The 15,000-nt window shown below is 40.3% G+C and overlaps 1 protein-coding gene and 1 long non-coding RNA gene across 4 annotated transcripts in view; one reads left to right on the top strand and one right to left on the bottom strand.

The window, feature by feature from the left end:
• The window catches only part of LOC135099904 (uncharacterized), a 215,250-nt gene extending 208,795 nt beyond the window's left edge, over positions 1–6,455 (top strand). Inside the window, exon 6 of one of the 2 annotated variants that reach the window (XR_010268423.1) lies at positions 6,243–6,455. This is a non-coding gene — a long non-coding RNA (uncharacterized LOC135099904). The remainder of the gene's footprint in view (positions 1–6,242) is intronic. The other variant, XR_010268426.1, reaches the window with a different exon arrangement.
• The window catches only part of LOC135099901 (uncharacterized), a 91,193-nt gene that overhangs the window by 8,134 nt on the left and 68,059 nt on the right, over positions 1–15,000 (bottom strand). For both annotated transcript variants that reach the window (XM_064002572.1, XM_064002571.1), the window contains exons 4-5: positions 11,325–11,494; positions 10,642–10,831 (exon numbers count right to left, since the gene is read on the bottom strand). In XM_064002572.1, the coding sequence (XP_063858642.1) occupies positions 10,642–10,831; positions 11,325–11,494 (360 nt within the window). The remainder of the gene's footprint in view (positions 1–10,641; positions 10,832–11,324; positions 11,495–15,000) is intronic.

Here is a 15,000-nt window from a genome sequence, read left to right as displayed (position 1 = left end):
TATTACTGTTAAACATAATTACAGTAAAATCCCTCTTATCCGGCATTCGAGTATTCGGCAGCTTCAAGTATCCGGCACATTTTTCCCCGAGCCTTAAAATCAATAAAAAATCAATGTGTACTCATAAAATCGATTAAAATTCCCGCGCGAGGCATACTTTGTCCCCTCGCCACCAGAGCGCACTGCTTCGCGCCATCCGCAGCCCACTGCACTGTGTTTACTCAGTGACTCAGTCCCGCGTGTGCACTGTTTATTGCCTGACACCTTCATCATGCCTAAAGTTGTAGAAAAGAGGAAGCGTGTTGTGCTTACACTTAAGCAGCTGATCAGATCAGCTGCTGATTAAGATCAGCTGATCTTTGTTATGGTAAGATGCGTGAGTGTAGGGTGGTGATTGTGGACATAATTTCACTTCTATTCAAGTATCGGCAATATTCAAGTATCCGGCATGTCGGCGGTCCCGTTGATGCCGGATAAGAGGGATTTTACTGTATTTTGACAGTATTTTTCCTTTACTTCTCATCGTGCAGTATTTTATTGGAAACAAGTGGAAGTAAGAACAGAGTGGTAGTAAGAGGAAAGAAAACAATAAGGCCTTTTTTTAAGACTACCTGTAATGAAAGGAGTGCAGATGTGAGAATGCTAGGAAGTGTAGCTTTATTCAACTTGACAAGTTCAGTCACATTAAGCTGGTCCTGTGCCGGGAGAACGCAGAGTGGTGGTCACGGGGGAGACACAGTAAGGAAGCTGGCAATACTTCTCATGGATATAGTGATAAAAGATAGCAAGGAATAATGGATTGAAGACAGTTACGTAACAAAAGAAGTTAGCGAGGTAAATATTTATCACGTTTGCAATCGCCGTGTGTGTAGAGAGCCTCCGCACGAGACAGATATTTTACTCCAGTAACGTATGAAGTCCTCAAAAATAGTTGGTATCTGGGAGATGAGAAGGCAGTGACAAATGATATGACAGCGGACCTTTATGGCAGCTAATTTAACAGAAGGTGAGATATGAAATTCTTGAGATTCTGAGTATGGACGCCGAGAGAATGTTCAGTGTAAAGGGGCTGTCATTAGAGGATATTTGTATTGAAGACTGTCTCTTGCTGACTGGTGAAGAAATATAATACATCATATGACGTTGTATAATTAAAAATCGAATCATTATACAGTTAATAAGTAAATAAATAAGTAAAACGAAAAAAGATTATTAAACATTTCTTGAAAAACTTTTATCAAACAACGGAATAACTACATAGAGAAAGGCTCAAACCCGAAAAAAAATTGTTAAAAAACTAAAGAGCAATATCAACCTCTGTGGAAAGGTTTCAGGTAAAATGCAAAATAACAGCAAATTCTTGAAGTGATGCGTGTCACGAACTAGTTCAGGAAACGAGATGCGATAGATTAACCGTATAATTCTTGGAAGTGGGAAGTAAATAATATAAGTTGATGTTTTGAAGGACCGTTAATTCACCCTCATTTAAGACAGGTTATGACAAGTTAGATATTTATATCAACATAAAGAAAGTTGAAAAATTTAACCAGACAGATTGTGAGTGTTCAATCACAGTATTTTGCGACACTGCGTGTAACTTTTCAGGACTTTAACCTCTCCAAGGTTCAAGGCCAGAAAACATGAAGGACATCATTAAGAAGAATCTGAATAACACATGCAATTAAGCCAAGTTGTGGAGGCGAGAGGGGAAGCTTAAACTCTCAAGAAAGGTGCGCGCTATTTATTCAGCTTTATAGACTGAAAAAGGAGCATTGTTGCCCTCTTGAACATAGGTAATGGAACTATGCAAAATAAAATGTAAAGAATTTTTCGCGGGGGGTGGCAGGAAAGGCTAAATGTGAGAAGTCAAGAAAACCTAGAGTAATCATTTAATGTTTTTTTTTTTTAGTTTTTGGCAGGAAAGTTTACCCATTCCGGATTGATTTTTGACGAGCAGGCTCTACAAAACCGAAGTTGTCAAATTTAAGGACAGAGGAAAAATTCGTGTGGATTGTGTTCCATGTCACAGAAAACATATTCAGTTAACATCGAGTATAAACAAAAGTCTCTGATAGAAGTTATCCATGAAAATTTAAAATAATGAACATCAAAAAATATCATAGCAATTCAGCGAGAGTGGTTCCAAATATCGGCGTAGGAGCGTCAGTATATATCAATTCATGATTGTTGGAGTGCAAAGGAAAGAAAAGTTAAAAGGAAGCAGCTAAAAGATTTAGAAATGCCCAGGACGCTGAGTGTCTCCAAGATGATCAGACCGTCAGGGATACAGAAAGAGCGCTGTGCAGGTAAAAACACACGAGTTGTTGTGAGTCTTCATGATGAGTGGAAGGTTTTTCATCAAACTGCTCGGTAAAACTGAATTTTAATTGGAATTTAGATTGAACATTAGAATATCCAACTGATATTCTACTCCATCATAAATAGCTCAAGGTATGTTCAAGTTTCGAAGTAAAAGTGAAAGAATATTTTTACTTAGGCAGCAGAGTTCGATGAGAGAATAAACAACTCAAACGTTATGTGATGTGCAAGTCACAACAAATATTTCAGCGAATGATGAAACCCCAAGACTGAGAAAATTGCGTGGGAGTAAGTAACATCGTTCTAAAATTATCACAATGGAAAAGACAATAAATAACTCCCGTCAGTCTCCTAAGACGGAAGAGAGGCTTGGATCAGGCGTGGCGCTGCTCACTGATGGAACATGAATTACAAGAGGAAATTACATCTCCCCTCCCTCTTCCCCTTCCGCTCCCCCCTCCTTCATCATTTTGCACATTTCTTTATAGTTCTGTCTCCTTTCCTCCTTTCCTACTAATCTTTTTTCTTCTTTCCTTTTATAATTTTCTATTTTTCCCTTATCCTATATTCCCACGACTTTCACCATTTCTTCTTCTTCTTCTTCTTCTTTCTCCTCCTCCTCCTCCTCCTCCTCCTCCTCCTCCTCCTCCTCCTCTTCTATAGTCATTTAGTAAAAATGTATCCCCACTCAATCAATTAATCAATCAATATATATATATATATATATATATATATATATATATATATATATATATATATATATATATATATATATATATATATATATATATATATATATATATATATATATATATATATATACCACTGTGAATGGGTTCGTTGTGAGACGAAATTAATTACATCCTAGATTAAAATGGTAGGGTCTTCGAACATTCGCTCACGAACAGATCAGACCAGGGAAGCCCGCGCCTTCTGCTCTCTGTTCCTTCGCCTCCTCTCTCTCTCTCTCTCTCTCTCTCTCTCTCTCTCTCTCTCTCTCTCTCTCTCTCTCTCTCTCCCAGAATGCCTAAGGTTAAGGGAGTGAAAATAGGATCTGGGCTTATTAGGAAAAATTAGTCTTCAAATCAGTGCAGTTGATTACTACATTTCGTGATAATATAATTGTTATTGTATTGTGGTGTGCAAGTATCCACTAGGAATTTCCTATGTGATTTGGTTTTTACTTTTTTGCTGCTTCTATAGAATGTAAACAGTACTTTTTAATCTCAGAATTACAATCTTGGATATTAATTTCCTGAATAATAACCCAAGTGGTGGGTCTTCACGCCCTGCGTTCGTCACTTTAAGCGTGGAGCTGTTAACGTCGAGCTCAATTTACGTTTCCCAGGCCAACAGTGTTCGGCCATCCATAACACGGATGGACCAACACGGGGGCGGGCAGGCAAACAGGGATATTCGCAGGAGTGTTGACGTGTCTGGATGGCCACACGGAGGATGAGCACCAGGGAGGCACGGGAGGGAGGGTGGAAAATGAGGGGAAGCGTGAGGTGGAAGGAGAACCTTGAATGCGAGGAATGGGGTTACCTGAAGAACGATCTGTTTTTCGTCTTTTATTAAAGCTAAAACCTATCTGGTTCGCCCTCGCGCCTTTCCCTTGTTTACGATCCCTCACGGTGATTTGTGGTAATGTTTTGCTGCTCCCTGCTCTTTGAAACAGATAAAACATCTCTCTCTCTCTCTCTCTCTCTCTCTCTCTCTCTCTCTCTCTCTCTCTCTCTCTCTCTCTCTCTCTCTCTCTCTCTCTCTCTCTCTCTCTCTCTCTCTCACGCAGATGCACGAAGTTATCATAATATATTATCTTTCTAATGGTCTTGTTTCATCAAACACGGAAAACGGTTCATCAGGTACTGCATTCCTCCTCTCCAGTAGTTCACTCTGCACCACACGTATCTATTATGTTGTCGGATTAACTTATTTCTTTTAACTGTATGTAGGATAATGTGCTTCACATCATATAAAACAACACTGTTTCGTCCACCATATTGCTAAAATTATGTTAAGCATGTCTAGAATCCAGGAAAGCTAGATGCTGCTTTCACTTATGTGTTTTCAGGTAATAATTCAGGATTATCGGTGCGGGCTTGGAGAAGGAAAATTTCAGCTCCTGGCGACCACGGAAGTCCTGAGCACATTCACTACAGCTCAATTCTTTCGAACGTGACGCGTACACACATATTACGACCAAACATTTCCATCAGGTTTTACCATAAAAGATTCCTCTGAAGTATTTTCCGTTCATCTTTTACATTTACCTGCAGTTCCCTCCTGTGTTTTATTTTTGCGTGCGCTTCCCTTTCTCATCGATTCTGCACACGTCACTAAGCGGAAATGCCCTGCGCATTTTATGGGTTCCCTTTTCATGTTCTTAGAACCATGCACGTAGTCGGCCGCCTCACGCTGATGAGTAAGCCCCTTGACAAGACCGCCCCCGCCTTCCCATTGCTCAGGTCACCAAATGTAATCGCAAGGATTGCTTGGAGCGGCACCTCTAATTATAGATAGTGAGGAGAGACAGTTTTCTGAACATCGTTGGCAGGAAGACAGATTATATAAAAAAATAAATAAAATAAATAAAAAAAGGCAGGTCGATGGATGGTGCTCTTTATATTGCTACAACCTTCGCTTCGAAGAGTTCCGTTCAGGAAGCGAGCGATGTTGTTACATGGCTTCACTGACTTGCTGCTGAAGTTTCTTAACGAGACAATTACAATGAGGAATATTTTTACTTCTGCGGTTCCTGAACAGTTCAGAATAGAGGAACACTTACATTCCCAAGCACATGACTTAATGGTGCGGCGAGTGTTGTGCTGTTTGCTAAGCAGGGCGGAGAGCCAAGAGCATCTGGATGCTGAGTCTCCTTGGTGGTGCGAGCTGATGGGCCGACAGGCTGGCATATTGCTGATGGCTGGACACACACACACACACACACACACACACACATACACACACACATACACACACAGCGCGTGCTTATAGGCCATATTATTTTCATCATGTAGTATGAATGTTGTGCTCATTTCCTTTATCCTGGATGGTCCAGCTCCCCACAACAGCATAGTGACCCTAAGGCGAGCAGCCAACATGACGAGGAGGTGCCATCGACCTCTCATCAAACTGTTGCTGAAAAGGAATGACACTCGTTCATTAATAAAACATACAGATCAGAATATTTGGCTTCTGGAATTAGAAGGTACTTGAAGATGTGGTTACAGTTTTCATTGTACTGCACGTGCCTAATATTATACGGATATTGGTATCGTGTAAAGTGAGCTATATAGAGATGTAGTGAAGTCCTAGTTTCACAACAAAAATGTGATATAAATGTATTTAAAGAAGAATAAAAGCTCCTAAAAATTCAGATCAAAGTTAGACGTAAATTCCTAAGAAACTATATTATTCATTTTAGGAAACATTTGCAGATATACTGAAAGAAATAGTAAGAAATGCAAACAGAAAACAATTTCCCTGGGACGCTCTGCGTTGTTTCACACTGGAGAAAAGTTTTTAAATTATAAGCAGTCAACGAAAGCAAATCGGTAGGTAATGCAGGCCTAATTTTAGTCTGCAAGAATGTTCTGAAAATAACTGAATTCATGCTATTTAGCAATTGAATTTTCCTTTAGCAACGACAAGAAGGAAATAGATGAATGAACCACCATTTCGGCACACGTCAAATTGAGGGTCACGGAAAGTGAAATAGTTATTGTTCCCGTCTTGAAGCTGCCTTGCAGGAACTGTTAATTGAAGGTTAAACAAAATATTGTATAAGTCATTCGTGTTTTTTTTTCTCACTCATGTGTTATCTAGCATTCCTTCCTCCTTAACTCTAAACGTATTCTTGAATCTGTCTTACAAGAACAAATGTGAGATTCTTTACGTAACTGCGCTTTTTTCCTGAACAGGACACTACCTGGAGACCGACAGCCTGGCAGCGCGGCCCACCAAAGACTCAGGGGCCGTGAGAGGAAGCAGCAAAGGACATACACATACCAGGAAATATTTAATATGACGAAGGAGGGGGATGCCGTCACGCAGAATTAGGCAGGAATTCCTTTTTTTATTCAAGGTATGTACACAAAAATTTCATTCGTTCCGATGTCCTCGTACTATTTAGTACTCTTTCTTTTAGGAGTTCAGACTCAGTGTATTTTAATTTTCAGTTCCTTCATATATATTCATCTGTATAGTTTGAAATACCCGCAGTCGTTTTGTGAATTCAAAGGAATAATCATCCTGAAAGCATGAAGTAAAATATACCACGGATATAGTAGATGTTTATATAACAGAAAACAAATTTCCACACGTATCACTTGTGTGAGAGGAAAGGAATACTTATATTGCTTGTGTCGGCACGTATAAAGAGACAAAGACAAGGTGTGAGGAAATCATGCCTGGCTTACAAGTGTTGTTTCCCCACGGCATGCAGCGATAATGTGTGTATGGTGACTCTATAGTGAGAGGCCAGCTATCTGAGCTCTGTGGCAGGGCTCGTAAGTCGCGTAAGCGTCTTTGCGCGCCTGGTGGACGCTTAGATGACATCATGGCAGCATGCGACGAGGCAGCCAATGGATTTGATAATAATGGCTTTTTTGTCATCCACGCAGGTACAAATGACGTTGAGAACACCAGATCTGAGCTGATGGAGAAGTACAAGAGAATGATTCAGCGGTATAATACTAAATCTCATAATATTATTGTTTCAGGCATCCTCCCCCAGACCAGAGCACCGGCCATTTTCTATGATAGAGCTTTTAGCACTAACAGCCGGCTCAGATCTCTTTGTTCTGATGAAGGTGTTGATTTCGTGAACTTCTGGGACGACTCCTATAATAAACCATTCCTATTCCAGGAGGATGGTTTTCACCTCAACGAGGTGGGAGCAGCACGGCTCGGGAGGCTGCTAAGTAACAAAGTCTCTAGTTTCAGATTAAAAAACCCCCAGCAGGATCGAGCAGTCTTATCCACTTAGAAGACTCCGCCCCATCTTATTTATTTATTTTTTATTAATTAATTTTTTTTTTTTTTTATGTGAACGAGTTAAGGCGTAAAGCAAACACAGCATAAGGTCCACCGAATTACACGTTGCAAGCCAAAGTAAGACAAACCCAAAGAAATTTTATAGCCTTATCAGGCAAAAGAGAGTGATTACCTCAACTCTAGATTATCGACGAAAATGGAGATTTCATCAACGATCAGGAGGAAATTAATTGCATTCTAAACACTTTCTTTGCATACGTTTTTACAGTAACGACATCCCTATGGTGCCAGCAATCCAATTAAATAACAGTAATGCCCTCAGTAGTATCTTAATAACAGAAAGAGACGTGTCAAAATGTATCGATAAACTTAAAGTAAGCAAGTCACCCTGGCCTGACACAATCTCACCCCGCATCTTAAAAGAAGCGAAATCCGAATTAGTTAGACCTCGGACTTTACTGTACAATAAATCTCTGCAGTCCGGTACAATGCCTAATGAGTGGAAGCGCGCTAACGTAACTCCGATTTTTTAAAAAAGGCAGTAAATCTTTACCATGCAATTACCGGCCAATTGGCTTAACCTCAGTCGTATGCAAAATGCTAGAAACACATAAGAAACAAACTTGTTACTCACTTAGAGGAAAACAAACTACTGTATTTAAAAATACTCACCACGGCTTCCGAAACAAATGCTCTTGTTTCACGAACCTCTTAAACTTCTACGATATTATGAACCAGTATGACGAAAGTAAAGCGGTATATATAATATATCTTGATTTTCAGAGGGCCTTCGACAAAGTCCCCTACAAACGTTTACTGACTAAACTAAAATCACATGGTATTCAAGCCGACGTGTTGAGATAGGTAGAAAACTAGCTAAACAACCGTAAACAAAGAGTAGTAATAAATTAAAAAGCATCCAGGTGGATTAATGTTAACCAGTGGGGTGCCACAGCTATCAGTCTTAGGACCTGTTCTCTACCTTGTTTATATAAACGACATAAATGGGAATTACTAGTATAATATCGAAGTTTGCGAATAGCGAATTCCGTAGTCTCTAATGAACAAGTAATAGAAATGCAGAATAATCTAGATAAATTGTCAGAGTGGGGGCAAACCCGGCAAATGAGTTTTTAATGCAGATAAGTGTAAAATGCTTCACATAGGGTATCGAAACGAGAAAGCAAAGTACATTTTGAATGATACCCAACTTAGAAGTGTAGACAGCAAAACTGAATTAGGAGTAACAATATCGAGTAGCCTAAAACCTAGCCAACAATGTTCAGGAGTCGTAAAGAAGGCAAACAAAATAATTGGCTTAATCGGCAGATCTTTTGAATATAAATCTGATACAATCCTCACTTTGTATAACTCCTAAGTCCGTCCCCTTTTGGAATATTGCGTTCAAGCATGATGCCCCTATTACCAGAAAGACATTGGTAAATTAGAGAGTTCAGCGTAGAGTAACAAAAATTATACCAAGCTTAAGAAACAAATCATACGACGAGCGTCTTAAAGCATTAAAACTATTCCCATTAACACAAAGAAGAGGCGACTTAATACAGGTGTTTAAAATCATCAAAGGCATTGATTACATGAACTGCAGTAAATATTTCATGGTAGATCTTTCAAATTACACGAAAGGAAACGATCGCAAAGTTGTTAGGAAATCCTTCAACACTCATCAATAAAAAAAAAAAAAATTTTAAATCCCACCTTGTAGTGTAGTTCATTTATGTAATGGGCTTCCTCCAGACGTGATAGCATACAACACCATAGAGACTTTTAAACCCTGTCTTAGCAAATATTTTGCCTCCAATCCGTGGCTAACAGCATTTGTTTGTTAGAGATTAACTTCCTTGCCTCCAGGAAATGGGGACACCTCATTTCATCTATTTCCATTCTTTCCTATAAGATTTCCTTCGAGTTTTCCTTCTCTAACGCCGTAAGGTATTCATTTCCGACCTGTTTCTTGTACAGCTTATACTGGAGGAAGTGAAAAAATGGGGGAGAAAGGCTTCTGCTTTGCTGTCCTTTCCTTCTATCACCTTAGTAGTCTACATCAGGTCGAGTAGTGAGGACCGCAATGTCTGTTGTGGCCTGTGTTTCTATGTAACTCTATATCTGTATCTATCTATCTATCTATCTATCTATCTATATCTATATCTATTTATCTATCTATCTGTCTATCTATCTATCTATCTATCTATCTATCTATCTATCTATCTATCTATCTATCTATCTATATATATATATATATATATATATATATATATATATATATATATATATATATATATATATATATATATATATATATATATACCACAGCACTTTTGGCCATGATTACCTTGGTGGAGACGGGACCACTTCCATAAATCACACAAACGAACAAAACTCTCAGATGCGTGTGAACAATCACTCATTAAGTAAAACAAGGAAAACAAAACATTTTCTACAAGTTCCATAACATCGTGACCACTGATATGTATGTAAAGGAACACACACACACACACACACACACACAGATCAAAAAGAGAGAGAATTAGAGAGAATTAGAGAAAATTATAAAGAATGGGAGAGAGAGAGAGAGAGAGAGAGAGAGAGAGAGAGAGAGAGAGAGAGAGAGAGAGAGAATTATATATATATATACGAGTATATATATATATATATATAGAGAGAGAGAGAGAGAGAGAGAGAGAGAGAGAGAGAGTGGTTAGCACGCTCGGTTCACAACCAAAAGCCCCGGGTTCGAATCCCGGGCGCAGCGAAACAAATGGGCGAGCTTCTTAATGTGTAGCCCTTGTTCACCTAGTACCAAGTAGGTACGGGATGTAACCCGAGGAGTTGTGACCTCACTGTCCCGGTGTGTGGTGTCAGTGGTCTCAGTCCTACCCAAAGATCGGTCACTATGAGCTCTGAGCTCTTTCCGTAGGGGAACGGGTGGTTGGGTGACCAGCAGACGACCGTAGGTGAATCACACATACACACACACACACACACACACACGCACTGCAATCATAATATTTTTAGGAGAAAAACTTGTGTATGCCTTCGTATTGATCCATGACTAACTCTTACTTGTTTCTTTTGTTCTTTCTTTTTCCTTGCGTCGCCTGTATCCCACTCACAGATGTATAAATGAAAACAATAACTCCATCCCAAGAAATGTGGACGTGCAACGCTTCTCCTCGCCATCCTCGTTATTTCACCATTAGTTTTGTTTGTGTGTTTGTGTGCGTGTTTTTGTATGCCCTTTTGCTGTTAAGGAACAACATTATTAGCTTTGTATCTGTTTGGTGACAAGGTGTATTGGCCTCCCACCTGTTGAAGAAGAGGGCGATAGCAAACATCCACACTGCCAGCACCAGCAGCACGATGCCCACCTCCTCGGCTCGAACCCTCACGTGTCCCATCTTCCTGTCGGCAGTCACGGTGGACCCCACATCGTCCAGGTCCACGTCCACACCCTCCAGAATAGTTGGAGTGCTGAATATTCTTACCGTCCCGTTAACTGTAGAGATGCAAGACATGCGTGGATATTTGAATAATCAGAAAACCCAAAACGAGTCAGTCATATGCGCGTATCTCTTTTGTTCAGAACATAGAAGCACCAAAGAGAAAGTTGTGTTCTGTGATTATTTGCTGTCTTAACGTTTTCTAACTCAAACCAGTATAAAATAATACACAAGTTTATTTGTTAAAATTGCAAAAAAATAAAATAAAACATTTGAATGAGGATTTTAAACAAAAATTTGAATGAGGATTTTAACAAATGAACCCTTTTTTTCTCCATGTAAAAATTAATAAGTGCACAAAACAGGTTATGGGTATGTGTGAAACGTTCTGCTGCACTACATAAGTAATGGGCAACCTTTCATTCTTTGCATTGCAATGTCATTTCTATTTAGTAGCCTATATTTGTTCTGAATAAGTGGCACTCCTTTGTATTCTAACTCTAAGGCTGTTCATGGACCAACAAACTACGTGACAGCAAGAGATCGTACCAGGTGCGTTGATGTCTTCAATGGAGGTGTGGAAGGTGACGACGGGCGACGTCCAGACAGCAGTGTTGTTGATGACGGTGGTGACGAACACTTGGTATTGTGTGAGGGGCAGCAACCTCTCCAGCACCACGCTCTTGAGGGGCGCCTTAACCTCCGCCACCACGCGGTACCTGAAGCCGTACACGGCGCGATCAGTCTGTGACGAGACGCGTACACGCAAGCAAGAACACACACACACACACACACACACACACACACACACACACATACGAAAGCTACAAGCGCACACTTCGAGGATTGAGGGATGAAGCATTTTCTTCATTTCCAATATATTAACTGTAAAAATTCTAGAAACTATGAAGTTAAACTTTTCTTTAAATATCTCACAAAAACATGTTATTTTTCTGAGATTTAAAGAGTTATTTTTCGTCAAAACTGATAAAATTATGATGTTACCTTTACACAAGCAGTCAGGTAGTTAAAACTGGGAAAAGTGTTTTGTTGTAAATTTTATCTTAGTATAATATTATTCATTGGCCCTGAATGTCATCGCACGTGCGACTCAAAAGGGCGGCACCGGATGGAATTTCCCGCGGGGGAAGATATTTCACGTCGATGTAGTTTCTTTCCTAATTTAATTACCTGTCCTGTACCAGCTTCACTTGACACTTCCGTCAAAAATAAAGAATACCAAATTGGTTCCTGCTGACGTAAAAATCGGATGAAGACAAACATGGATGGAGTTTTCCACGCTGGTGTCGCACGGGATCGGCCGGTGCAGCAGCCCGTGAAGGATGATAGATACACGGGAAAAACAAGAGTGATGGAGTTCTATTTTATTCTTTTTCACCAATTTCTATTTCATATTTCTATTTTCCACTTCACTCCCTTCCAAAAAAAAATGCCAATAATTTTTACAATGTAGCCAATATTAGTCCTGGTTTGTCTATTTCTTGTCTATTCTTATTCCCAAGTGGTGCAAGTCACGTAGATACAGCAGGAGTGTGTATTTTGTGAATGGAAATTAAATTTTCCTAATACGATATCTGGTTCAGAAAATGTTCAGTTAATTGATTTTACAGCAAATCATACAATGGCTGGGATAGTGAATAAGCAAGTACTGCCTTGTTACAATGGCTGGGATAGTGAATAAGCAAGTACTGCCTTGTTTGAAATTTTTGCTGCGAAATAACGTTAAATTTTCTCTCAAACTCTCTATTCATAATTGTTTTATTTTGTCGAACATAAATATGTAGTTTCATAATTATAAAGAAGCGAGTGCTGGAACATAAAGGACAGAATCCTCTCTGCGCTAGAATCAGCTTGTCTACTTTTTGGATGACATAATCAGACAAGAAGATAAGTAGTGAGGAAAGTGGCGGGAAAATGTTAACAATAAAAACTTTTGTGAGAGTTTCAAGAACGTGACGTCAGACTTAGGTCTTCCTGTTTGCGTCATTTTGACGCACTGAAACTAACAATTTTCCGCCATCTTGATCTAGTCTGAGTGTCCCCAGCGTCCCGACCATAAATTCTGGAAAGTGACGGATCTCTGGTTTCAACACTCAACACTCCTGGCCCTCTCCTCAGGCCAGCCACGCCTCCTGAGTCCCCAAAAACCCCGTGTGGAGAGGTTAATTCCAATAACATAAACTACAACGCATTCGTCACTTTTATATTGTATTCTGATGTACGAGTTTGCCGACCGAGGAAAGAGCAGGGGAGCTGCGTGGAGTCCTGCTGGTGGGAGTTTAGGGTGTGGAGGGCAGAGAGTCGCGCCGTGCCCTTGATGGTGATATGTAGCGCACGGGGACGAGGGGTGTCATTGGGAGCAGAGAATCGACCCGAAGACCCAGACAGAGTGCGCCTCCCTCCCCCGTCGTGAGTCATCATTGTGTGGGCAGCCGGGGAGCATCAAGGCAGTTAGGGTGTCGCGAGAGGGAAGCAAGGTGGCCGTGTGCAAATGTAGAAAGTGATCAAAATATTTCTAATTGCAATGTGGGTGTTGGGGAGTTATTCGATTATAAAGTAAAGAAAAGAACATGCTCCCCTTGGCTAAGGGAATTAAAAAATCATGAAAGTAGGAGAGTACTAAGTGATATTACGTTAGAGATATAGGAATATGTGCAATAGGGAAAAGAGGAGTCACCGAAATTTTCTGAAGCAGAAACGTGACCGAGAAACAAGAACAGTGATGAAGTCCGAGGCAGGGAGGTAAGCACGGACGGGACAAGAATGGAAAGTTATCGAGAAGCCATGGATGTGTGTTGGCTGCACGTTGTCAGGATTGAAGAAACGTGTGTGGGATCAAAAAGAAGGAGCACTTTCAGGAATAAAGAGAGCCACGTTAGAAAAATCTACGATACGCTTAGTATTCATGGGCGAGGCGGGACGGTCAGCCCCACGATAAGCGACTTGTTGGCTCCGTCCTCAGATTTGTGGGATTCGTGATATCCATTCCTTGTACCGCGAGGCATGTTGATTTTGCGTGGGCTGGAACGCTGCTTTACCTGTCTGCCCCTGAGGTTGTTACTGTTATTGCCCGTCACTGTACGATTATTGTTTCCTCGTGTACCATTGAGGGGAGGAGGTATACGTAGATGTGTGTGGGCGTGTGGGGTCTGTGTTGCTATCTGTTTATCTGTCTGTCTGCTTGTAAGCCTGTCTTCCTCTCCGTTTTCTGTCTATAAATCTATTTGTTTGTAGATTGCCCGTCTGTATGTAGGATGTGTATTATGACTGCTTCTTCACTCGTCTGTTTGTGTCTGTTTTCTTTTCCTGTGTAAGTGTTCCTGTCGTTATTTTGCAAGGTATCAGTAGCAGCATTTTTTTTTTCTGTAACTCTTTATCATTCTTTATTCTCTTTCCGCGTTTTTTTTTCCCTTACTCTATTTCTTTTTTTTTTTTTTATCTTTGCTTTTCCTTTACTTTTCATAACTTTTTTATTTTTGTTTTACTACTTTTCTCTATCACTTTTTAACATTTGTTTTAATTGTTTATCTTTATTTATTTCGTATCCACGTTTTGTCTTCGTCTTTATTATCACTATTTTTTTTCTTTACTCTGTTTACCGTTATTTTTTATTGCATTTTTCCACTACTTTTCTCCTTCGCTTGATCCTTCTTCCGCCCTCAGCTCCTCGGCTCACACATCACCGCTGAGCCTTTCCTGAGCCTTCCTAATACACGGGCTAAGTTTAGTCTCACGATGTAGATTACAGTAGTAGGCAATTAAAATATGAAGCCGATCCTACGCAGTACAACATATTCCACCGTCTCTCTCTCTCTCTCTCTCTCTCTCTCTCTCTCTCTCTCTCTCTCTCTCTCTCTCTCTCTCTCTCTCTCTCTCTATCTCTCTCCTGGAATTGACAATGTAAAATAGCACACAGTTCTTCTAACTCCCACGGACGCAATGTAGATGGGGAGGATTCTTTCAGATGTATCCCTTTTATTTTTGTTGTGATACCTGCTCCGTTCAGCGCAGCGGGGCCATGGCAGGCGGGGGAGGGAGAGCAAGGTGGAGGACACGGGAGTTATTGGTCTGAGGCGGTATGTGAAAACCATATGCGTAAATCTAGTGAGCCTAGGAAAGGTGCTTGCTCCCCCCACATTACCCAGTGGAAACCTTATTTAACCTCTCCAATATCGCCTCAGCTTGAGAGAGAGAGAGAGAGAGA

The sequence above is a fragment of the Scylla paramamosain genome, chromosome 4, assembly GCF_035594125.1.
Source record: "Scylla paramamosain isolate STU-SP2022 chromosome 4, ASM3559412v1, whole genome shotgun sequence".
Classification (NCBI taxonomy): domain Eukaryota; kingdom Metazoa; phylum Arthropoda; class Malacostraca; order Decapoda; family Portunidae; genus Scylla; species Scylla paramamosain.
This window is presented reverse-complemented; position numbering and strand designations above follow the sequence as displayed.